This window comes from Trachypithecus francoisi, unplaced genomic scaffold (genome assembly GCF_009764315.1).
Source record: "Trachypithecus francoisi isolate TF-2019V2 unplaced genomic scaffold, Tfra_2.0 Lachesis_group4, whole genome shotgun sequence".
NCBI classification, from domain to species: Eukaryota; Metazoa; Chordata; class Mammalia; order Primates; family Cercopithecidae; genus Trachypithecus; species Trachypithecus francoisi.
In genome coordinates, this window is record NW_022681469.1 from 118,941,765 (window position 1) to 118,964,519 (window position 22,755).

At 58.4% G+C, this 22,755-nt stretch overlaps 1 protein-coding gene and 1 long non-coding RNA gene across 5 annotated transcripts in view; one reads left to right on the plus strand and one right to left on the minus strand.

Moving 5' to 3' along the window:
* Positions 1-20,423, minus strand: STX1A (syntaxin 1A). Of its 4 annotated transcripts, none has more exons than XM_033192780.1 (10): positions 20,314-20,423; positions 9,358-9,435; positions 8,902-9,001; positions 5,875-5,949; positions 5,077-5,150; positions 4,876-4,984; positions 4,549-4,622; positions 3,634-3,771; positions 1,529-1,639; positions 1-1,278 (listed from the first exon to the last, which is right to left on the minus strand). In XM_033192780.1, exons 1-10 carry the CDS (start codon positions 20,341-20,343, stop codon positions 1,201-1,203), a joined length of 867 nt encoding a protein of 288 aa, XP_033048671.1. In that variant the 5' UTR covers positions 20,344-20,423; the 3' UTR covers positions 1-1,200. The 4 variants fall into 4 exon arrangements, 3 of the variants coding, with proteins under 3 accessions (XP_033048671.1, XP_033048672.1, XP_033048673.1); XM_033192781.1 differs by lacking the exon at positions 20,314-20,423 and adding an exon at positions 20,028-20,224; XR_004432829.1 differs by having other exon boundaries at positions 6-1,278; positions 1,529-1,724.
* The window catches only part of LOC117072519, a 16,178-nt gene continuing 13,268 nt past the window's right edge, over positions 19,846-22,755 (plus strand). The window contains exons 1-2 of the long non-coding RNA XR_004432830.1: positions 19,846-19,939; positions 21,708-21,809. This is a non-coding gene — a long non-coding RNA (uncharacterized LOC117072519). The remainder of the gene's footprint in view (positions 19,940-21,707; positions 21,810-22,755) is intronic.

The following is a 22,755-nucleotide window of genomic DNA, read 5'->3' on the forward strand; positions in this document are numbered from 1 at the left end:
CCTGGTACAGATACAAATGTTTATTCTACATAAAAATTTCACAAAATGGGCAGCTGGTTGTACCAAGACCTTTGGTGAAGGGGTTGGGGGAAATCGCTGTTCAAGAAGGCAACACGGACGGTCACAGTCACTGGGCAGGAGTAAAGCCGAGGGAGGGTGGGGCACACGGACACGGCCCCATCCCCTGCTGCATGCACTCGCATGCATCTCCCTGCCTGTCCACGAGGGAGGGGGTGCTGGGGCGGGGGCACATTTCCCATGAGAAGCCCCAAGGTGGTGAGGAGGACGAGGTAGCCCTCCCTGGCTGGCTGCCGAATACTGCATCCGGGACACCTGACACCCACGTGGCACATCGATGGGGAATGGCAAGGGCAGGATGAGACTGCAGGCCTGAAATGACATCTGACTTCCCAGAGCGCAAGACAGCAGGGGCCACCATCCCAAACATGCAACGCTGGCTCGAGGGCCTGACAGCAGCCTGCTCTGCCTCCCTGGCTGCTGGGGTGGCTGGAGATGGGGCACCAACCAGCCCCTTCCAGAGGGACACCTGGGGTCAGGCCCAGCCCAAGGGGTTGCTCCTGGGGCTGGAGGAATGTGGGAAGGGAAGCTGAGGCCCAGGACCCGATGGACTTTGCCCCTAGGCAGGGGAGGGAGCCTGGAGCCATGGCAGCCTGAGTCTCCCTGGCAGTGATCAGCGATTGAGGCTCAGAGCTGGGCTGTCCCTCAGGGCACACCTCTCCCCTAACCTGAAAAGCAGCACCATGTGGCCAGCTGGTCCCCACCCCTCAGGGCTCTGCTTGTGGGGACAGCTGGAGAGGCCAGAGGACAGGGCAGGTCAGTTGGAGGCAAGGTCAGGGTCCCCAGGGAAGAGCAGAACCCAGGCCCACCGAGTTACTGAAGGCAAGGAAGGATGGCCTGTGTCACCCTGGCGGCCCTGCCTGGGTCTGCCCCTCACTGTGCACACTGCGTCCCGCCCCGCTGGCTGCCTCCCTCTGCCTCTTCCATACAGACGCACACAGAGATCATGCACACGACACGGGGCGGGGACGGAGGGCCCATGGCAGAGAAGGGAGCATGGGGGCCAGGAGGGAGGGTGCTCTGAGCCAGAGGCGGGGGTTGGAGGGCAGCCCAGCCAAGTAGCAGCAGCCAGGGCCTCCTCAGAGTGGCCCACCCGGAGTGGAGTGGCAGTTTGGGTGGCTTCTAGGCGAAGATGCCCCCGACAGTGGAGGCGATGACGATGCCCAGGATCACACAGCAGATGATGATCATGATTTTCTTCTGCGTGGGGAGCGGGCAGGAGAGGCCTCAGACTGGTGGTGGCAGGTGGGGTGGGACTATGGCGAAGACTGAGGGCTGAGGGCTGGACAGTCGCCGGGGATCCAAGCAGGGGAAAGTGATGGCCTGGGAGGGGGTGGTCACGGGGAGCTCCCGAGAGCAGGGAGAGAGGTGGGATGGGGAGGGATGTGGGATGTTTGGGGGTCCCTAATGGGTGCTGGGGCATGGGCTTGGGCAGGGCTGGGCTACTGACCCGGCGCGCCTTGCTCTGGTACTTGACAGCTTTCTTGGTGTCAGACACGGCCCTCTCTACGTAGTCTACCGCGTGTTCCACGTTGTACTCGATCCTGTCAATCATCTCCCCCTGTGGGGCCGGGGGCACCCGAGCTCCAGAGGGCCCCCTCCTCAGGGTTGGGTTGGGGCTCGGGGCAGGACTTCAGGAAAGCACCCTGAGGCCAGAGAGAAAAAGGGGGCATGAGGAGGATGGGGTACAGCTTCTCATCTGGCCCAGGTACCCTAGGCGGGCTGTTAGAGGGCCAGGCAGGCTCCCCAAGGCAGCTCCCACGTCTCCCCGCAGAGCAGCAATCCTGGGGGTGGAGCTGGCCATGCAGTCTCAGCTGAGGGTTGGGGACCATGCAGAGAACACTGTCAGAGAGGTGGCAGTGTCAGGCAGAGGAAGGTGGGAGCAGGAGTGGGTGTGCTAGAGTCTGGGCCTGCCCTGGCCATAGCTCCTGAGGTGGCCACGGGTGAGCCTCCCCACACCCACATCCTCAGGCATGATGGCTCCATCCAGCTCTGTCTGCTGTCTGGGGTCTTCAGTCTTTAAGAACTCGAGGTCAGTAGTTCGAGACCATCCTGGCCAACATGGTGAAACCCTGTCTCTACTAAAAATACAAAAATTAGCTGGGCATGGTGGTACGCGTCTGTAGTCTCAGCTACTCGGGAGGCTGAGGCAGGAGAATCAGTTGAACCCGGGAGGCAGAGGTTGCAGTGAGCCGAAATCCAGTGCACTCTAGCCTGGCGACAGAGTGAGACTCCGTCTCAAACAAAAACAACAAAACAAAACAAAACAAAAAACAAAAAAACCCTGCCCAGCCCCACAGCCCTCTTGAGCCCTGTGATCTGGTCCCATGATACCCCAGAGGCCAGTCTGACCATGACACTGCCCCACAAGACTCCTAGGGCATGTCTCCCTCTCCAAGTCCATCCGTTGCCTTCCCTGGCGTCCACGTCACTGTGGTCTGTTTCTCACCAGATGGCGGCAGCAGCAGCCTCCTGACAGCCTCCCTACTTCCTAACCAAGGTCACATCACTCCCATACTTAAAACATTCCAACCTGGCTGGGTGCTGTGGCTCACATCTATGATCCCAGCACTTTGGGAGGCTGAGGTGGGAGGATCACTTGAGCCCAGGAGTTCCGAGACCAGCCTGGGCAACACAGCAAGATCCCATCTTTTGCTAAAACAAAAAACAAACAACCCAAACCCCCTCCAATCTGGAAGAGACTGCAAATTCCTCAGCACACTGCCTGCCAAGGCCCCGTCCATCTCATCTCCAGCTTCATCTCGGTTCCGACCACTCCTTGTGCCCCAGCTCCATGGACCTCCTTTTCCTGTTCTGAAATAAGTCTGGGTCTTGCTGGGCTTGGGACCTTAGTGTTGCTGGGGCCAGCTCTTCATCTTCCCCTGTGAAGTCTTCACAGCTGGCTCCTTTTCACCGTTTTCTGGCATCAGTTCAAATGCCCCTTCCTGAGAGGCCTTCCTTGACCACTCACTCCAACAAAGGCAGCCGCCCCATCGTGGTCACAGTGTTACTCCAAGTGTAACTTTGGAACCATAGTGGCTGCAGCACCACCCTTGAGCTTGTCAGACAGGCATCTTCCCGGGCCTTCACCTCACCTGCCAGACTCTGGGACAGGGACCTGGAAACTTGTAAGTCCTCCAGGTGACTCATTCAAGTTTGAGCCCCACTGAAGAACCTTCCATTTGTTCTTTGGCAGCCCTTTTGCCCAAAAGCCATTCACTCCAGGAAGCAGGTCCCTCAGCTGTCCTGGTCACTGGGGAAATGCATGGCCCACAGTGGCCCCATGAGGAAACAGTAGGGGAATGATAGCTGGCGGGGTGTAGGGGGTGGGGCCATGCAGGGCCTGGGGTCCTTAAAGGTCAAGCAGAGCCATGCAGAGGACAGGGACCTTCGGGTGGGCAGGGTCCTGGTGGCAGTTTCAACAGCAGGTGATTGGTTACCTGAGAACTTGGTCTCTCCCCGGCAGGGCAGCGTGTCGGGCAGAAAGGGTGAGGTTAGTGCAGCCCTGGGTGCTGGTGTGGGCTGGAGTGGAGGGCAGGGGGGCCCGGCGCTCACCTGGCTCTCCACAAGCATGGCCATGTCCATGAACATGTCGTGCAGCTCACGGATGCTGTTCTCCAGCTTGATGATCTCGCTGTGCCGCGTCTCAATTTCGCTCAGTGCCTGCTTCGAGATGCTGGAGTCCATGATGATCTGGGGGTGGGAGCAGGGGGCTGGGACCCAGAGGCTTGCTGAGGGGCAGGGCAGAGGGCCGAGGGGGAGGGCGTTTGGGGTGGGCAGAGCTGCTCCGGAAGGGGACCCGAGGCTTCCTCCCCAGCCACAGCCCTGCCCGCCTTGCTACCTGGCTCTGCCACCTGCTAGCTGTTATGTAATTTCTCTGCGACCCAATCTCCTACCTGTAACCTGGGGCTAGTGACACTTTCCACCTGTGCTGGCCACAGAGCGAGTGCTCAGTGACAGTCCTTACCACCAGCGTTTTGCAGAGCCTAAGTTGACTGCCCCGTGGACCGAGGCCTGGAACCGCCTTTCTCCCGTCCCTTACCCCCCCACTGAATGTGACTGCTCCCCCGCTCTCTCCTGGAACTCACAGCCCCAAGCCTGCCTCTAACACCTGTGTGCCACCTCCTTCAGGGAGCACCCCTGCCCAGCTTCACGTGAACACAGAGATGGCCAAATGTCCTCCAGGAGGGGAAAAAGGCCCACGGATAAGAGGAGAAGCCCCTGGCGGCCGGCAAAAGGAAGTGGGTCCAATTGGGAGGCATCAGGAGACAGGGGTCTTCAGTCTACCTTTGCCACAGACATTTATGTGACCTCAGCCTGGTGTTTTCCCCTCTCTGGGACTCCTCCTTCCTTAAAACCTGCCTTACAAGGGATCTGTGTCCAAATACTGTCCAGACCCTGCACTAGGGGTCATGAACGTGGGGAACATGGTGAGGGGATCATGGCAGGAGGGGTGGGGCCCACACTCACCCCAGAGGCAAAGATGGCGGGGTTCCCACTCTCCAGCATGTCCTCCAGCTCCTCACTGGTAGTGGTCCTACCGGCTGCAAGCGAGTGGGGTCACACTGAGCCCAGCCCTCTCCGAGGAGTTCAGCAGCAGCATCGGGCCCCGCCCCCTCCAGTCCCAGGTCCGGGCTCCCCCCAGCCCCGAGATCAGCAGCAGCCTCAGGCCCCGCCCCTTCGGCCCTTAACACAGCAGCAGCCTCAGGCCTCCGCCCCTCCAGCCCCTAACTCAGCGGCTGCCTCGGGCCCCACCCCTCCACGCCTCGCCCACTCCAGGTCCCGCCCCCAGCTCACTGATCTCCAGCTGCCTCTGGATACGGCCCTTGCAGCGCTCGCGGTAGTCGGACTGCGTGGCGTTGTACTCCGACATGACCTCCACAAACTTTCTGGACAGCGTGGAGTGCTGGGGGCCCGAGATGGAGGTGCAGGGATCAGGCCCCGCGGGGACCGACCCAGAGTCTCAGGTGCCCGCCCACCCTAGACTCCCGACCGCACCTGTGTCTTCCGGATCCTCAGATCAGCAGAGGAGCGGTTCAGGCCTTCCTCTTGCTCGATGGACTGCTCGATGCCTGGGGGCACAGGTGGGTGCTGAGTCAAAACCAGCCCCCTTTACCCCCGCCCCGGACCCGCACACCCGGCATCTATCCGACTCCCCACATCTCCTAGGGTATGTGTGTGACCTGTGGCTGGTGGGGTCAGTGCCAGGCACTGATGGAGGAGGGGCCTACAGAGGCCCTTCCAGCTGTGACGCTGTGTGGTGTGTGCACGTGTGTAAATGCACACCCACTCCAAGCCGTGTGTGTGTGTGAGGTCTGGCAGCTCCTGCCACTCTGGCCTGGGTACTGCTCCCTTTCTGCTCAGAGAGGCTGTGTACGAGGGGCCGTGCCCACAGCGGGGAGAGCCAGGGGGCCCCTGCTGCAGGGCATGTGGCCCCGAGGCCTTGGCACTCACGGGGTGTACCTGTCTGTTCACCCAGCGTACAGGGCTTCTGCATGAGACCAGGAAGTGCTGGCCACTTCTTTAACCCTCTTTAGCAGAGGTGAGGGGCAGTGCCCATCCAGAGTGGAGCCCTCCCTCGACAAAGCCTCGGGCGGGTGTGTCCCTGGCCCAACTCAGAGCCTGGCACCAACGGGCCTTGCCAAGTAGCTGTTGAGTGAATGGGCACATGACGCCACCCTCAGAAAGGAAAGCAAGATCCGGCGCACCCCCTCAGGGTGAGCAAAACCCCATGGGCTCCCCAGAGGAAGCAGGCCTAGAATGCCCCCCACCCACCCCCAGACAAGCCTGACTCACTCTTTAACTTGGAACGAACTTTGTTTGCTGTCTTCTTTATGTCGGACATGAGTTCTTCCAGCTCCTCCTTCGTCTCTGGGGAGGTAGAAAGGGTGGGGGTGGCCCCCTAGGCTCCGCCGGGGACTGATGTGCAGACTCAGCCTCCAGCACAGGGGCCCCAGTGGGGGCTCTGGGTAGATCCCAGTTCTCCCCTGCTCCCCTGGCTAAGGCTCTGCCTGCCCCCTCCCTAATTCTGGGCCAGGGATGCACCAGCTGCAACCTCACCCCCTCTTGTGCTGTCTTCGGAGGAGCCTCCCTTCCTCCTTTGCCGGCGCCCCCACCCCCTGGAGATAACAGATGGGTCTAAATTTAAGGCAGAAATAATTGTGGAGCAGCTGGCGATGCTGGAGTTGGCACCGGGAACAGTGACTTGATGTTGCTGGAGTTGAAGGTGGGGGGGGTGGTGCGGGCTCACCTGGTGTTACCTGGTGGCTCAGGAGGGTAGGCAGCCAGCCAGGGGGCTGACAGGGGACCATCCCGCACTCCCTGAGTCGCAGGCTCAAACACTCTGGGTGGGGCAGACCTTGCTGTTCCCACAAAGCTGTGCCTCCCAGGGTGCTAAGTGCCCGGCGGATGGAAGGGGGCAAGGGGTGGATGGCCTGGGTGGGCGCTGATGTGGGCCCTGAGGTCCAAAGAGGTGGGCATAGTCGGCCCTGGCCGTGGCAGGTAGCTGGGGCCCTGGTGAAATTGGAGGAGGGTGGTGGCATAGTGTTTTGTGACCCTTGTTCCAACTAGAACCAACTCCCTAAAGCTGGCAGAGGCCATGGGGGTGCCCAGCTTGCCCCCCTGCCTGAGAGTAGCTGGCTGGAAAAGTGGGGCAAGACAGCTGCCTCCCCTGGGGGTGCTCCTGGCAACACCCCAGTCTCAGGACACCCCCAGGACTCCGCCCCGGGAGAAGCTGGGACTGAGCTCTGGCTGTCACCTTCCCACCCGCCCCTCTGCTTGCCTCTGGGGCTGGGGTTCGTCCTAGAGGGGACAGGGAGGGGTATCGAGAGTGGCTATCAGGAAGGCCCCGGATGGGGTCACCTCCCAAGTGGAATGCGGTGGGGTGGAGTGGGGAAGTGGGGGTTCCGAGGCGCGGAGGAGGGCGCCTCATCCGTAGGAACAAAGGAAAAGTCGGTTACCAGCTGCTCTGACGTCTCAGCCTCTTTTGCTCAGACCCAAAATAGCCCAGGCCGGATGGCAGCCCCCAGAGGAGGCAGAGCCCGCCTTGCCCGGGAGAGCCCCCCACTCACTGCCATCTTTCCTGGAGACTTCTCCTTAACTCTGTACCGCCTGTGCCCTAGAACCCCCAACATGAGCCCCCTCCCCTTAGCGAGAGCCTGGGACTGCTCAGCTCACGGGTGGTGACTCAGAACCGGTCCCTATGACTGTGCATGACACCGCAGCGGGAGATGGTGCGGGAGGTGGCCTGCAGGACCCAAGGTGTGGAGCAGACAGCTCTGCTGCCCCATGCCCGCCCCACCTGCCAACAGCGAGAGGCCTGCTCCCCTGCTCTTTAGAGCCCTCCGCCCACCCCACAAGTCAGCCACCTCCTGACCCTGAGCAGGAACAGCCCACACAGGGACACACGGTGACCCAGATACCACTGGGCGCACAGACATCCATCTCATGCCGCCATCCAACAAATCTCTAGGGCGAGGAGCGCAGCATGGTGAGCCCTGGGCGTCCCTCTCTCCCTCCTGCCCTTCCTGAGGCAGTCCACCCTGCTCCCACCTGACCCATTTTGCCTTCTGAGGGCGGGGTACTGGCTTAGTTGGTGTGGCATTGACCTGGGTTCATGCACAATTTGGGGCTGTGGAAAGATTTACTCTGGGTTCTTGAAGATGCCAGTGGGCTTGGGGGTGAGGGGTCACAGACCAGGAGGCCGTGCTGGAGGCGAGAAGAAAATCTGACCTCGGGCACCTGTGTGGCCAGGGCCTGCCTCCCTCAAACACCTGACGGCTGCATCCCTGGGACTCAGGGTGAGCCCCCCTCCAGGGGAGGGCACCTATGCCATCAGCCTGGCACCTCTCAGTGTAGTAACCAACATCTCAACAGGAACGTGAGGACCGGGTTGGGGGAACCTGTCTGGGGACGGAGTGCAAGCCTGACACACAGGCTCCCAGTGCGGAGGGAGAGGGGTGACTTCCTAGAGCCCTGAGAATGCCCGCCCCGGGGTGCCACGTGGCCAGGTGCCAGGGCTGCCAGCTCCTTCCGGAAGCTCTGCCTGCTTGGCCAGCTTGCCCTCCCACAGCGCTGACGCCTCAGAGCTGCCATCTGCTCCCCTGGGAGGCGAGGGGCGGGGCAGGGCTGGACTGAGAGGCCTTCCTATTGATCAGACAGCTCCCTCCTTCCCTCCTTCCTTCCCTTGCTCCCAAAAGCCGAGGGCTGCAGCCAGCCCAGTTGCCTTAGAAAAAAGCCAGTTCGGCTGGGTGCAGTGGCTCATGCCTGTAATCCCAGCACTTTGGGAGGCCGAAGCAGGCGGATCATGAGGTCAGGAGATCAAGACCGTCTTGGCCAACATGGGGAAACCCCATCTCTACTAAAATACAAAAATTAGCCCGGTGTGGTGGTGTGTGCCTGTAATCCCAGCTACTTGGGAGGCTGAGGCAGGGGAATCGCTTGAACCCAGGAGGCAGAGGTTGCAGTGAGCTGAGATCATGCCACTGCACTCCAGTCTGGTGACAGAGTAAGACTCCATCTCAAAAAAAAAAAAAAAAAAGTTCACTTGAGAAGGGTGGGGCCGATCGCCTCTCCCATCACCCAGGTCTTCGGGGAGACCTGGTCTGGCCGGCCTGGGATGCTGGGTTCTGACCCTCCAATTCCAGGCTGGGGACAGCTGCATTTCCTAAGGCTTCTCCTGAAATTCTCCTGACCCTGGCCTGCCCAGGCACTCCTACGTCCACCAGCCATGAAGGCTGTTGGGGTCCTGTGAGGCCTCCCTGGCAGCAGTCCCTCCCGGAGGCCTGTGGGGCCTGAAACCTGTCCCCCACCCCATGTACTCACTCTCGTCGGGGTTGGGGGAGGCCAGGATGGCACTGTGCTTCCGCTTCACCTCCTCCACGTTCTCTGCGATCTTGTCAATGAAGCCTCGAATCTCCTCCACCTGCGGACCAAGGCCGGGTGATCAGGAGGAGGAAATTGGGGGAGAAGGCTTCTGGGGCCCAGGCATGGCCCAGAGTAGGGCTGCGGTCAGGGCTCAGGGGGAGGACGGGCCAGGCTCCGGGTGCTGGGGTGCAGTGGGGGTGCGTCCTTCCAGACCTGGATGGAGAGGAGTGCGATCGTACATTTAGCTCTGCTCTGAGTTTCCATTTATTCACCCACAAAACGGTTCCTTCGTTGGCACCCTAGAGCTGCTGGGCCAGGTGCAGGTGTGAAAGATCCCTGAACCTGGCTCAGAGGTGAGAGTGGCCCCCCAAGGTCTGCCAGTGTGCGGGAAGGGGGGGGTGTGCTGGCTCCCACCTGTTCAAAGAACTCATCCATGAAGCGGTCTCGGTCCACGGTGACAGTGACATCATCATCATCGTCGCTGTCCTTGGCCTGTGTGGGGTTGTGCACACATGAACGGACGTATGTACAGGACCTACCTCTACACACACAGGTGCCCAGGGTGCAGTGCCAGGGCCCCACCCCTCCCCGTCTCCCTGGGGGCCTCTGGGCAGGGACAAGAACAGGCCTGGCTGTGCCCTCCGCTCCCAGCCACAGTAAGATCTGGCAGACCACTGGGGACCCAGCACAGAGACAGGGACCTTGCCTGGCACATTGGTGTCAAGGCCAAGTCTCAGCCTCCAGGCCAGGGACTTCCTCCCTTGCCTATCCGCCTGCCTCCTCCCTGCAGCTGGGGAGGCAAGCGAGCCTGGGGCCAGCCGCTCTGTCTGGGCCCTCTGGGTCCCCTAGGCCCCTGGGAAAGCTGCCTGGAAAGTGCATTCTCTACTCTTTTGGCCCTGTGGTTTACACACACACACACACATTTTTAGAGTTGAGGTCTTGCTGTGTCACCTAGGCTAGAGTGCAGTGGTGCAATCACAGCTCACTGCAGCCTTGAACACCTGGGCTCAAGCAGTCCTCCCACCTCAGCCTCCCGAGTAGCTGGAATTATAGGTGTGTGTATACAACCACGCCTGGCCCCAGTGGTTTTAATTCAGGTGGAGCCCAGAGGCCCCAAGCTCCCTTTCCAGAGTGGGCCCTGTAAGGGTAGACCTGCCTGCTCTGTCCCAGGCCTGGGCACCCCTAAACCCCAGCCCCGAGGAGGGATGGATCATATCTCTTAGGAATCTCCTGTCTTTTTTTTCTTTTTTTTTTGAGACAGAGTCTTGCTCTGTCGCCCAGGCTGGTGTGCAGTGGTGCCACCTCGGCTCACTGTAAGCTCCGTCTCCCAGGTTCATGTCATTGTCCTGCCTCAGCCTCCCGAGTAGCTGGGACTACAGGCACCCGCCACCACGCCCGGCTAATTTTTTGTATTTTTAGTAGAGAAGGCGTTTCACCGTGTTAGCCAGGATGGTCTTGATCTGCTGACCTCGTGATCTGCCTGCCTTAGCCTCCCAAAGTGCTGGGATTACAGGCATGAGCCACTGCGCCCAGCTCCTGTCAGTCTTTTTTTAAAAACAGTTTTTATATTTAATTTTTATTTTTGAAGAGACAGGGTCTCACTGTGTTGCCCAGGCTGGTCTTGAACTCCTGGCCTCAAGCGATCCTCCTGCTTCAGCCTTCCAAAGCACTGGGATTGTAGGTGTGAGCCACTGCACTTGGCCTCCCTGTCGATTTTGACATTGGACCTTGGTCTGCCTCCTTCCAGTCCCAGTCCTAGGCCCAGCAGGCACAGGAGGCAGTCATGTTGCCACTTGGCTCGGGTCCTGCCTTAGGCCTCAGCCACAGGTGCAGGCCCCACCCCACTGCCCCAGGAGCAGCTGTACAAAAGCTGTAATTATACTTCTGACTTCTCGGCATGCCAGGCACAATCATTACTGTCTACCTCACACCGTGAGTCAGCCAGGGTCAGCCCACTCTGCTGGCAAGGCCAGGTCTCTCTCCGCAGCCAAGGCAAGGATATCCGGGATGGCCACCCTGGGGCAGGGACTGAGGTCTCTCAGCCTGGGGCTCAGGGCTTGTTCCCACCTCTTTTTTTTTTTTTTTTTTTTTTGATAGTCTTGCTCTGTCACCCAGGCTGGAGTGCAGTGTCGCGATCTTGGCTCACTGCAACCTCCACCTCCTGGGTTCAAGCAATGCTCCTGCCTCAGCCTCCCGAGTAGCTAGGATTACAGGTGCACGCCACCATGCCCAGTTAATTTTTGTATTTTTAGTAGAGAACTAAAATACATAAAACATAGGGGTTTCACTATGTTGGCCAGGCTGGTCTCGAACTCCTGACCTCAGGTGATCCACCCACCTTGGCCTCTCAAAGTGCTGGGATTACAGGCATGAGCCACCGCATCTGGTCTTGTTCCCACCTCATTTCTGAGTGCCTCATGGGAACGGCCACTGCCTGGCTCTGCCCACCTCGGTGCTCTCTCGTCAGGATGGAAGCAGGCGGAGGTTGAGGGGCTGAGAGAGCTGAGGGGACTCATCAGGCTGGGCCTTGACCCCTCTGGCTCTGTTTACTCTTCTGTGAAATGGGGACAGTGACACCTGGCTGCATGGAGGGAGGGCTGAGAAAGAGTGGGGAAGCAGGGCATGTATGTTTGTTTGACTGATGAATGGACTGATTGATTGAGACAGGGTCTCTCTCTGTCACCCAGGCTGGAGTGCAGTGGCATAAACATAACTCACTGCAGCTTCGACCTCCTGGGCTCAAGAGATCCTTTCACCTCAGCCTCCCAGGCTGCTGGGACTACAGATGCATGCCACCACACCCAGCTAATTTTTTGATTTTTTTTTTTTTTTTTTGTAGAGACAGGGTCCAACTATGTTGCCCAGTCTGGTCTCGAACTCTTGGGCTCAAGTGATCTTCCCACCTAGGCCTCCCAAAGTGCTGGGAGTACAGGTGTGAGCCACCGCGCCCGGCCTGGGCATGTTCCATGAGGGGCTGTGCCCCTGGGGCTCACAGCTCCCATTACCCCATCAAAGTGGGGACTCATCGGGAGAGGGGGTAGTTAGGAGCTTTGATAAGAGGCGGCTCAGAGGGGCCTCCTCTCTTTAAGATATCACACCACCTCCCCAGCAGCTAAAATAAATCCTCATTCCCACTCCCCACCGAGTGCCTGCAGCTGTCACCAGGTGGCACCCCCTCCCCTACCAAGCTCCCTACAGACACAGAAAATCCAGGAGCCGTTTTCACGCTTTTAGACTGTGACAGGCCTAGGAGTTGAGTCAGAGGAGCCCCCCCCAGGGAAACTGAGGCAGAGCGCTATCAGGAGGAGCCCAGTTCCTCTTCCTGGGCAGGCTGCCAGGTTGGGAAGCGGCCCCAGGAGCTTCTGCCATCCAGCGTCCTGCCCTCTTGGCCCTGGTGCTCAGAGGATCAGGGTAGATGACAAAGGGTGGATGGAGAATGATCCAGCTCCCTTCCCATGGCCAGAGACAAGCGTCACTACCAGCCCCACCGAACCCGTCCTGCCCTCAGAGACCCCTGGCCTCTGTCTGGTGCCTCTCTTGACCTCAGCTTGCCCATTTGTGTAATGGGGGCAGACTGTCTCCAGGCATCCGGCCAGCTCTGACCTGCTATCTTCTCCAAAGGCTGAAGGCTGGACCAGGAAGCTTCTCTAACAGAAGGGCTGGCAGGGGAGATGCTCACATCCTCCTCTGGACCCTCCGTCTATGAGGGTGGGGTTGGGGAAAGGGAGACCAGGGCCAGGCTCTGAGGGGGGCACCCAGGTCAAGTCTACCCTGGAGGTGGCATTGAGATTAGCCCCAAAGTCAGTCGGAGGGCTGAGGGCCTGACCTCTGAGGCATGGTCAAACCAGCCGCGGCTCGGAGCAAAACTAGAGGGGATGGGCCAAGGGGGCCTTTCCTCCCCACATCCTCCTACTTCATTCTTGGGAATTTTCACCGCCAGCTCTGCTCTTTATCCCGCTGCCCTCACCTGGGATCAGACCTCACTCCACCACACCTACAACCGGTTCCTGGCCCTACGATCCACCCTCTGCCCCCAGGCTTCCCCCAGGTACATCCCTCTGCCCAGGATGCTGATTCCATGAAGGTGACATTCCCCTCTTCCTCGATGCCACCTTCTTCCACAAGCCTCCCTGTCCCCCCAGATCAGTATCTCGCATCTCGTTCTTCCATACACCATTCACATTCCTATCGGAGCCATGAGTGAATACTCTCAGGCCCTAAGGGACCTGAAAAGTCCCCCTGGCTTCAGCTTCCAGCCTCAGCTTGCATACCTCCTGTGACGGTGAGCTCACTAGCTTCCCCAAACAGCTCTACCCATCTCGGGCAGCCCTAACTGTTAGAGTCCTTCTCTTTCCTGTGGTTTGGTTCCAGGCCATAAAGAACCTGTGGGTGCTCTCCCTGGGGTGCCCCTGCTATAGATCTGAAGGTGGCATCCACATCCTCCCTAGATTTTTCTTCTCAAGTATTCCTTCCCTTTCAGATCCTTTCCAGGGACCCCAAATTACAGCCCCTGCCCAAGACTTGTTCCACTGTGCCTCTGTCTCCTGTCGTACAGCACACAGACTGAATCTGCTGCTGACTGTGGTCTGGGCAATGCTAAAGATCTGGCCCATCCCCTCCCTCTTTCTATATGATCTACCTCTATTAATACAGCCAGCGATGAGATAAGTGATCACGTAGCGGTTCCTGTCAAGAAAAGCCCCAAGCCCTTCCCAACTACCGTCTGTGGAGTGGATTTGGGGTTCGAGTAAAGGACCTTTTTCCTGTTTCTTCATTTGTTCCGATGCTTATTTCAGTTTGTTGGATTCTGATGGCTCCTGACTCAGTTGCCCCCTGCATCCTCATCCACATCCAAGCCAGAGCCTGGTGGCAACATTCTAGAGATGTCCTCCAAATTAACTCTGGCATGTAATCGGTTCTCATTGGACATGGAATAAACTGATAAGGATGCGGGATGGCAGAGCCCCATTGCCATCCTCACCTCCTCTGTTTCCCAGCCCAGACACACTCTTGACCAAAATGTAACTAGGTGATGTGGCTATCCTGGCATGCTGTCTTCCTGGTGTCTTGGGCTGGCCAGGGTGAGCACTGTATACATAAAGCAGCCAGGCATGATGGCTCACACCAGTAATCTCAGCAGTTTGGGAGGCCAAGGTGGAAGGATTACTTGAGTTCAGGAGTTTGAGACCAGCCAGGACAACATAGCAAGACCCTATCTCTACCAAAAAATACGAAAATTAGCTGGGCGTGGTGCCATGCATCTGTAATCACAACTACTCAGGAGGCTGAGGTGGGAGGACTGCTTGAGCCCTGGAGGTCGAGGTTGCAGTGAGCTATGATTGTGCCATTGCACTCCAGCCTAGGTGACAGAGCAAGACCCTGTCTTAAAAAAAAAAAAGGCGGACACCCAGATTTCTGTGGAATAATTAGGGCCCAGCTCCCTTGGGGATCTACCAGTGTGTTCTGAGCGGCAGTTATAGCTCTGGAGAGGGGGCTGGATTGGAGTTAGGGACTTGGAACCCTCCGCTGTGCAGGTGGCAGCTGGAACTGTGGGGCACAAACGCAAAGGCCCAAGTGTCTTACGGACGGATGTGCCCAGATATCATACGGGCACCTTGCCTGCCTCCTGGCCAAAACCAGGCTCCACCTGTTTTGCCAGAGTCCCCTCCTCCGAACTGCCTAGCGCAGAACTCCAAGGTGCTCCAGGGCTCCCAAGCTGGAAACCTAGGACATCTGCCATCTTCCTCCTCTTCTCCCATCCAACCAACATCCAATTTATCCTGGCACTTTTTTTTTTCTTATTTCTTATTATTTTTTTTGACACAGAATCTCACTCTGTTGCCCAGGCTGCAATGCAGTAGTGCAATCTCGGCTCACTGCAACCTCTGCCTCTCAGGTTCAAGCGATTCTCCTGCCTCAGCCTCCCAAGTAGCTGGGATTACAGGCGCCTGCACCACACCCAGCTAGTTTTTGTATTTTTAGTAGAGATGGGGTTTCAGTATGTTGGCCAGGCTGGTCTTGAATTCCTAACCTCAGTTGGTCTGCCTCCCTCGGCTCCCAAAGTGCGAGGATTACAGGCGTGAGCCACCGTGCCCGGCCCTTATTTTTTTTTTTTTTTGAGACAGGATCTCGCTTTGTTGTCCAGACTGGAGTATAGTGGGAAGATCATAGCTCACTGCAGCCTTGATCTCCCAGGCTCAAGCAATCCTCCAGCCTCAGCCTCCAGAGTAGCTGGGACTACAGATGCCTGCCACCACACCTGGCTAATTTTACATTTTTGTAGAGATGGTTGTCTCACTATGTTGCTCAGGCTGGTCTCGAACTCCTGAGCTCAAGCCGTCTTCCCGCCTCAGCCTCCCAAGTAGATGGTACTGCAGGTGTGAGCCCCCAAGCCCAGCTAACATCCTGGTGTTTTTTTGTTCTGCATTCAGCAGTTGTCAAAGCTGGGTGAGCACCAGAATCCTTTGGGGGGATTTAAAAAAAAAGAAAAAACAAAAACAAACAAACAAAAAACAGCTTCCAGGGATCCATCCCAAAGAGACTGAATCAAAATTTATAGGGGTAGCCGGGTGCAGTGGCTCATGCCTGTAATCCCAGCACTCTGGAAGGCCAAGGTGGGTGGATCACCTGAGGTCAGGAGTTCAAGACCAGCCTGGTCAACATGGCAAAACCCCATTTCTACTAAAAATACAAGAATTAGCCGGTGTGGTGGTGGTACATGCCTGTAATCCCAGTTACTCCGGAGGGTGAGGCAGGAGAATCACTTGAACCCGGGAGGTGGAGGTTGCAGTGAGCCAAGATCGTACCACTACACTCCAGCTTGGGTAACAGAGCAAGACTCCGTCTCAAAAAAAAAAAAAAAATTGGCCAGGTGCAGTGGCTTACACCTGTAATCCCAGCACTTTGGAAGGCTGAGGCGGGCAGATCAGGAGGTCAAGAGATCAAGGCCATCCTGGCCAACATGGGGAAACCCCGTCTCTACTAAAAATACAAAAATTAGCCGGGTATGGTGGCGCGCACCTATAGTCTCAGCTACTCAGGAGGCTGAGGCAGGAGAATCACTTGAACCTGGGAGGTGGAGGCTGCAGTGAGCTGAGATCGCGCTACTGCACTCCAGCCTGGCGACAGTGTGAGACTCCGTCTCAAACAAACAAACAAAAAAACAGCAACAAAAAAATCACCACCTCCAACCAGAAAGGCTGGGAGTGCTTCCTTACCTCCCTACCACGGAGACTGCTAGGAAGACCAGAACTTGCTGGAACCAAAGGGGGCTGGATGCCCTGAGCTTCCCCTGGCAGAGGCAGGGCAGCCCTGATGGTCTCTCCTAGCAGGGACTCCAGGATTCCAAACACTTTCCTGGATGCAACAGTCTTGACTCCTCCAAGAGGTGCAGAGGCCAGGCAGCCTCCAGGCCTATCCCAGGGGAGCCATCAGGCCGGCAAGGTTGATTCATCACTGCTAAGCACAGTGGCTGTTGTCTGCCTCAAGCGCTATTTTTTTCCCTTCTTCTTTTAAATGACTAATCAAAGTCAATATCACTAGTGCAGAGAGGCCCAGAGCTGAGTCAGGGGTGTGCGAGAGGCCAAGCTGGGTCTCCAGGAAAGACGGCTGTGCAATCTGCGTCTCCTCACCCTGTCCCCAGCCTCCAGGTCTGTGTATACCAGGTCCCCGCCCTGCAGAGTCTGCCCCTTCACAGGGCCCCAGAGCGGCTCAGGGAGGCAGCTTCAGGCCATGCAAGGGGCCAGGCTCTGCCCCCACAGGCTGCGTGGCCTCAGATAAACACCTGGCCCTTTCTGGACCTGTTTTCTGACCTGTAAGATAGGAGGTTGAACTACATGGTCCCAGGAAGCCGTTCCATCTGCACCCCAGATGAAAATGTACCCAAATGCATCGTTCATGCTGGGAAACCCCTGGGAGGTAGTGGAGGAAGGATTGGGGGAGCCCTGTCCAACTCCTGTTCTTATACCCTCATGCCTGCCACTCTGCAAGGCAGGTAACACTGGCTCCATTCTGCAGATGAGGAAGTGAGCAGAGGGAGATTAAGGATGAACCTGCCCGGTGTTGCCTCTCAACCGCCAGACTCTTCCCAGCAACGAGAGAGAGAAGGGGAACTGGTGGGCAAAGCAGGGCTCTGGGCCTCCCCATCCAGGCCTGCCTGGTGAGTTGGGCCCCGGTCTAGACCTCAAGGCAACTCAGGGGGCCCCAGACACCAGCTGTCAGGACCACCTGCTATTCTCTCCTGGTTGGGCATTCCGACCTCTCTGCCTTCACTAAGCTGTCCCCTCCTTTGGATCACCATTTCTCCTCCTATTCAAATCCAGCTCCTGCTCCTGGCCTATCCCAGGGTCTCTTCTTCCAGGAAGCCTTCCAGCATTGTACTGCTCCAACTCTCCCTCCTTGCTACGTCCTCAGCCTCCTGCAACAGGTCCCATGTGTCTGTCCCACATGACCTGACACATGGACAAACACCGTTCTGGGCCCAGGGAGGGATAGGTCAGCTCTGCAAAGTCCCCAGGAAGAAAATCAGGGAGTCTGAGTTGAGGGGAGGAGGCAGCTACAGCCCAAGTAGGGCTCCCTGGGGATGCCCTAACCCAAAAGTCTCTCCCTGGCTGTGTGATCCTGGCCCTGTCTTCGGTCTCTGTTTGCCACCTGTAACCTGCAAATGACCTTTCTGATCTCTGAGGACCTGCAACAGCATTGAGGCCCCCTGGCTAGTCCCCAGTGACCCCCTTCACTCCCCATCTGCAGAGGGAGAGGTGGGAGCTGGAGAAGGCTGGAGAAGGCTGAAGAAGGCTGGAGAAGGCTGGAGAAGGCTGGAGAAGGCTGGAGAAGGCTAGAGAAGGCTGAAGGGCTGGGCCGGGCCTGCAGAGTGAGGAAATGCGCCAGCTCCTTCCCCAAGTGTGACTTTTATAAATAAGCTCCCTTCGCCTCCTTCCAAATGTGGTGGCGTTGGGTGGGGGAGAAGGAGAAAGAAGAGGGAGGAGGAGGAGGAAGAGGGAGGGAGGGCGGGCTGGGAGCGGTGCATAGCCGCTGTCCCCAGCACCATCTCTGTTCAGCCCAGCCCAGCCGGCCCCAGTCCAGCCCAGTCTAGCCCAGTCCAGCCCAGTCCAGCTCACCCAGTGCTGGCCTCTTCCTTCCTGGGGATTCTGGGCTGAAAATTCTGACTCCTGGGGTTTCAGGTCTCCTACAAATGCGGAGCTGGAGTCAGGAGACCTGTGGTCCCGCCTCTTGCCCGGAGAAACTAAATTCTAGGCTTTGCCATCCCCACTTCACAGATGGGAACCCCAGGTCTAGAGGGAAAGCAGCCCTGTGGGAATGGCGGCCCCACCAAGACTGACTGTCTCATCCCACCCCGTGTGGGCTCCTGCCAGCCGTCCTCCTGTCTGCTAGAAAGCCCTCCCTGGGCAGGGCCACCCAGCAATGGGTACAGCCTCCCTGGGCTCTGAATGCCTTGTGTGGGGAGGGTGGGGGCGTCTGGAGCGGAAGCCTCAGACCATTCAAACCAAAGCCTGGCTTCACCATCTAATCAGGGGGCGAGGAGATAGTAACAGAGACAGACATCACAGCAAAAAGATCTGGGTTCAAACGCTTCACAACCCCAGCTCCACTGGCTGTCCCCCAGTGCCAGCCAGGCCTGAGTCTATCTTCAGGGATGAGGCAAAGCCCTTTTCTACCACCCCTCCCTCTAGCAGGCAAGCCGCGTCTCCTTTGTGCCTCAGTTTCCCCTTCAGCTAGGGGGATGAAGGCTGACGTGCCAGAGGCTGTTATCCTATGTAAGGGCCCATGGTTCCCCTGACCACTTGGTTCCCACACATACCCTCGGGTAACCTACCAGGCGCCCAAACATCAGCAAATTACACCACACAGTCATCCATCACCAGGAAAACACTGATTCTGACTCAACGGAGCTCAGGAAACTTGAGGGCAACCACAGGGGCCGCGGGGGAAGTGTTTAGAGCCCATATGCGACTTGAGGGACCATCTTCTTCCTTTGAAACCTCATGGGGTTTACCCCAGGGGCCGGGCGCTGGGCCAGGAATAACAGGTCTGGAGGCAAAGTGTAGGCTGTGGTGCCAGAGCAAGTCAGGGAGATGAAAGCAGGGGAGCCCAGGTCCCGGTTCCAGGATGCCCAGGAGGCAACCATGACATAATGGGGCAGACAGGCTCCAACTCAGGGAGCCTCTGGGTCGAGGAGACAAGCCGTGGGGTCAAACACCCAAAGGACACTTGACATTTTCCACAGGAGGGGACCTTAGGGTTCTAGTTCCTAGCTGAGGGAGCAGGGTTAGGGTGGGGTTGGGGGGCTCCCAGGGATCAGCAGGCAGGGCTGCCAGCCAGGTGACCAGATGACCAGATGAGACTCAATGTAGTCTTGAGCCTTGATCCTCCCCGCCCCACGGGACACACCCAGGGAGGCTTCATTTCCGTCACTGTCCTCCACTCCCTGTCACCATTCTCCTGGGCTGCTCATCCCTAAGGGCAGAGGCCAGGGGAAGGGGACCCACGCAGGCTGCAGGGGTCCCTGGGCTGGGAGAGGGTGAGCTCTGACTCAGAACATTTGTGCATCCTCCTACTTCCCTCAAACCCCGCCCCAGGAGCCACACCCCAGGGGTTTCTGAGATACAGGTGGAAAAATAGATTCAAGTCTCAAGGAACCCTGAAGGGTCTGAAACGCCAGCCAGGGCTGCCCGGAAGCCCGAAGGTGGACAGGTGGACCGGGGGCGGGTGTGACCGCCCCCCACCCCCAAACCTGGGGCGGGCAGTGGATCCCTACCGCGACCTAGCGGAGGGGGAGCCACAGGTGATGGGAGCCACAGGTGACCAGGGCGGCACGAGGAGGCCGCCCCCACCCGACTGCCAGGTTTCCGCAGCGCGCCCCGCAGCGGGGCCCCGCTCAGGGGACCGGCCCCGGCCCACCGCGGTCCCCTCGTCTGTCTACACCAAGGGGGTTCCCACCGCTGTCCCCTCGTCTGTCTACACCGAGAGGGGACGAGAGGTCAGAGATGAGGGACAGTGGGGGGGCCAGAGACAGGGCCTGCTCTGCGGGAGGGGGAAGAGGTCCCGCCACCGAAATCCCATCATACCCTCCGAACCCCCCAAATCAAGGGGGCCCCGAAAAGTTTATCCAGGACCCCGGACTCCAGCCGACCGTCCACTTGTCAGCGCGGCCGAGCTCACGCGAGCCCGTGACCCCGAGTGGGTCCGAGGGGCGGAACCCGGAGGGGGGTCAGGGTCCCCAGCTGGCCCCGCTCCCTCCAGCCGCGGCTGGGGGCGCAGGAGTGGCCGCCCTCCTGGCCGCGAGAGCCGGGCGGGGAGTGTCCGGCGCGTTGGCACGGGCGGCGGGCGGCCGCGCGCGGGGGCCGGACTCACCGTGCGGAGCTCCTGGGTTCGGTCCTTCATGCTCCCGGGAGTGGCAGCAGCGCCGGCTGCAGCCGTATGAGCTCCGCATGCGCGACGGCCGCCCCGCGGCTGCGCAGCACCAGCCCGGCCCCGCCCCGGCCCTCGGGACCCCGGCCCCGCCCCACCCTGCCCGGGCCCCGCCCATACCCCGCCCCGACCCCGCCCCACCCCACAAGAGCAGCCCCCTGGGGATCGAAACCCTGGGGTCTCCTCCTGGACGTTCCGCATGGGTGATCGCTCGCGGGCATGGGTCCCCAGAGACCCTGCTGCCTCCTCTGTCCCAGCCCCGTCTCATTTTTTATTTATTATTTTTGGAGACAGGGTCTCGCTCTGTCGGCCAGGCTGGAGTGCAGTGGTGCAACCATAGCTCACTGCAGCCTTGAGCTCCTGGGCTCAGGCAGTCCTCCCGCCTCAGCCTCCTAGGTGGTTGGGACTACAGTTGCTCGCCACTACTCCTGAATAATTTTCAAATATTTCGTACAGACAGAGTTTTGCTGTGTTACCCAGGCTGATCTCGAACTCCTGGCCTCAAGCGATCCTCCCTCCTCCCAAAGCTCTGAGATTATAGGCGTGAGCCACAGTGCCCGGCTTCCAGCCTCTTCCCTACATAGCTGCTTAGCATTCCTGTCCCAGAATCTGGTCCTCATCCCCAGATCCCTTCACTTCCCCAGAATTTGCTGGAGGTTGTAACTCCCTCCTTCATTTCATTACCTTGGGACCTCCTGCACTCCCTTCTGTTCCCCAGCCAAAAACCTCCTGGAGAGTTCCAGCCTGGAAGCCTCCACCATTCCCCCTTGCTCCCATCGTCCAGTCGGGACTCAGGCACTGGCTCCTTCTTTCCCTAGGATTTCTCAGTTCACAGCTCTGATGCTGTGTGACCCACCCCTTTTTCCTGCAGGATGCAGGAACGCCTCTAATTTATGTATTTATTTATTTATTTATTTATTATTTATGAGATGGAGTTTTGCTCTTGTTGCCCAGGCTGGAGTGCAGTGGCACGATATCGGCTCACTGCAACCTCCGCCCCCTGGGTTCAAGCGATTCTCCTGCTTCAGCCTCCCAAGTAGCTGGGATTACAGGCGCCTGCCACCACGCCTGACTAATTTTTTGTATTTTTAGTAGAGATGGGGTTTCGCCATGTTCAGTAGGCTGGTCTCGAACTCCTGACCTTGTGATCCGCCTGCCTCAGCCTCCCAAAGTGCTGGGATTACAGGTGTGAGCCACTGTATCCAGTCAGGAACTCCTCTGTCTTTGGGAAAGAGATGTTAATTTTAGACCCCTCTCCTTCTCCTTTCCCTGCGTCCCCAATCCTGAGCTCTGCCTCTAGGCCTGAGGTTCTGTTTTCTCTTTTTTCTTTTTTGTAGAGACAGGTTCTCCTCATGTTGCCCAGGCTGGTCTTGAAGTCCTGGCCTCAAGCGATCCTCCTGGCTTGGCCTTCCAAAACACTGAGATTATGCTTGGCCAAGGTAGGTTCTATTTTCTGTCTAGAAGCCTGGGGCCTGGCTTCCTCTAGGACTCATGGGAAAACCTGTGGAGGAGTGGGAGTGGGGGGGCCAGTCAACAGCAGATGTTCTTTTGAAGGTCCCTGCCAGCATCTTGTTGCAATAGTGGTCTCGCACACACCCCCATAAGCCCGCTGTGCCCTCTACCACCCCCAGCTGTCGCTTCTGTGGCCCACGTCCTCTTGACCCTAAGCCAAGCACACCCCTTCCCTTACCCAGGACTGCCAAAGCATTGGAGCTCTGGAGCCAATCCAGCCCCCTGCTGCCCAGTGTGTCTGGGCCTGGCACCTCTCCCAGACTATGGGCACAGGTTAGCTGGCTGCCAGGCAAGCTAGGGACACTGTTCCAGCTTTCCCTTCTTCCCTGGAAAATCTGGCCCAAGACGGTCCGATGTGGCCTGGCAGGGGGGACAGCCACACCTCCTTCCAGTTGTCCCGGCTTCAACTTTGGGTGCCCCACAGAATGTGCATTGATGGGGTCCCATTTGACATAGGAAAAGCAAGGACGTAAGTGCTAGAGGAACTTGTCCAGAGATGACAAGTGACAGGGGAGGCTGCCTGACTCCTGGTCTAGCCTGCAGGGTGAGTCAGTGGGGTGGGTCACACGTATGTCCCCGGAGCCCAGTGTCTGGCCCTGCGGGGAGAGGGCAGGAAAGGGAGGCTCAGTTCCTGCCCTCTGAGAGCCCCTGGTGTCACACCAAGCATCACTCATTGAGACGCATATTACATAGTAGCATGAAAAATGAATAAAGATATAAACGTGGCCAGGCACAGTGGCTCATGCCCATAATCCAGCACTTTGGGAGACCGAGGAGGGAGGATTGCTTGAGGCCAGGAGTTTAAGACCAGCCTGGGCAACATAGCGAGACTTCATCTCTAAAAAAAAAAAAAAAAGAATGTGTGCCTTTCAC

Coding starts and splice junctions, on each gene's coding strand:
- STX1A (XM_033192780.1), bottom strand. CDS start 20,343: ATGAAGGACCGAACCCAGGAGCTCCGCACG. Junction 5,950..8,901: donor CTCCCCCAACCCCGACGAGA/GTGAGTACATGG, acceptor CTACCTCCCCAG/AGACGAAGGAGGAGCTGGAA. Junction 1,640..3,633: donor CCATGCTTGTGGAGAGCCAG/GTGAGCGCCGGG, acceptor CCGGCCCCACAG/GGGGAGATGATTGACAGGAT.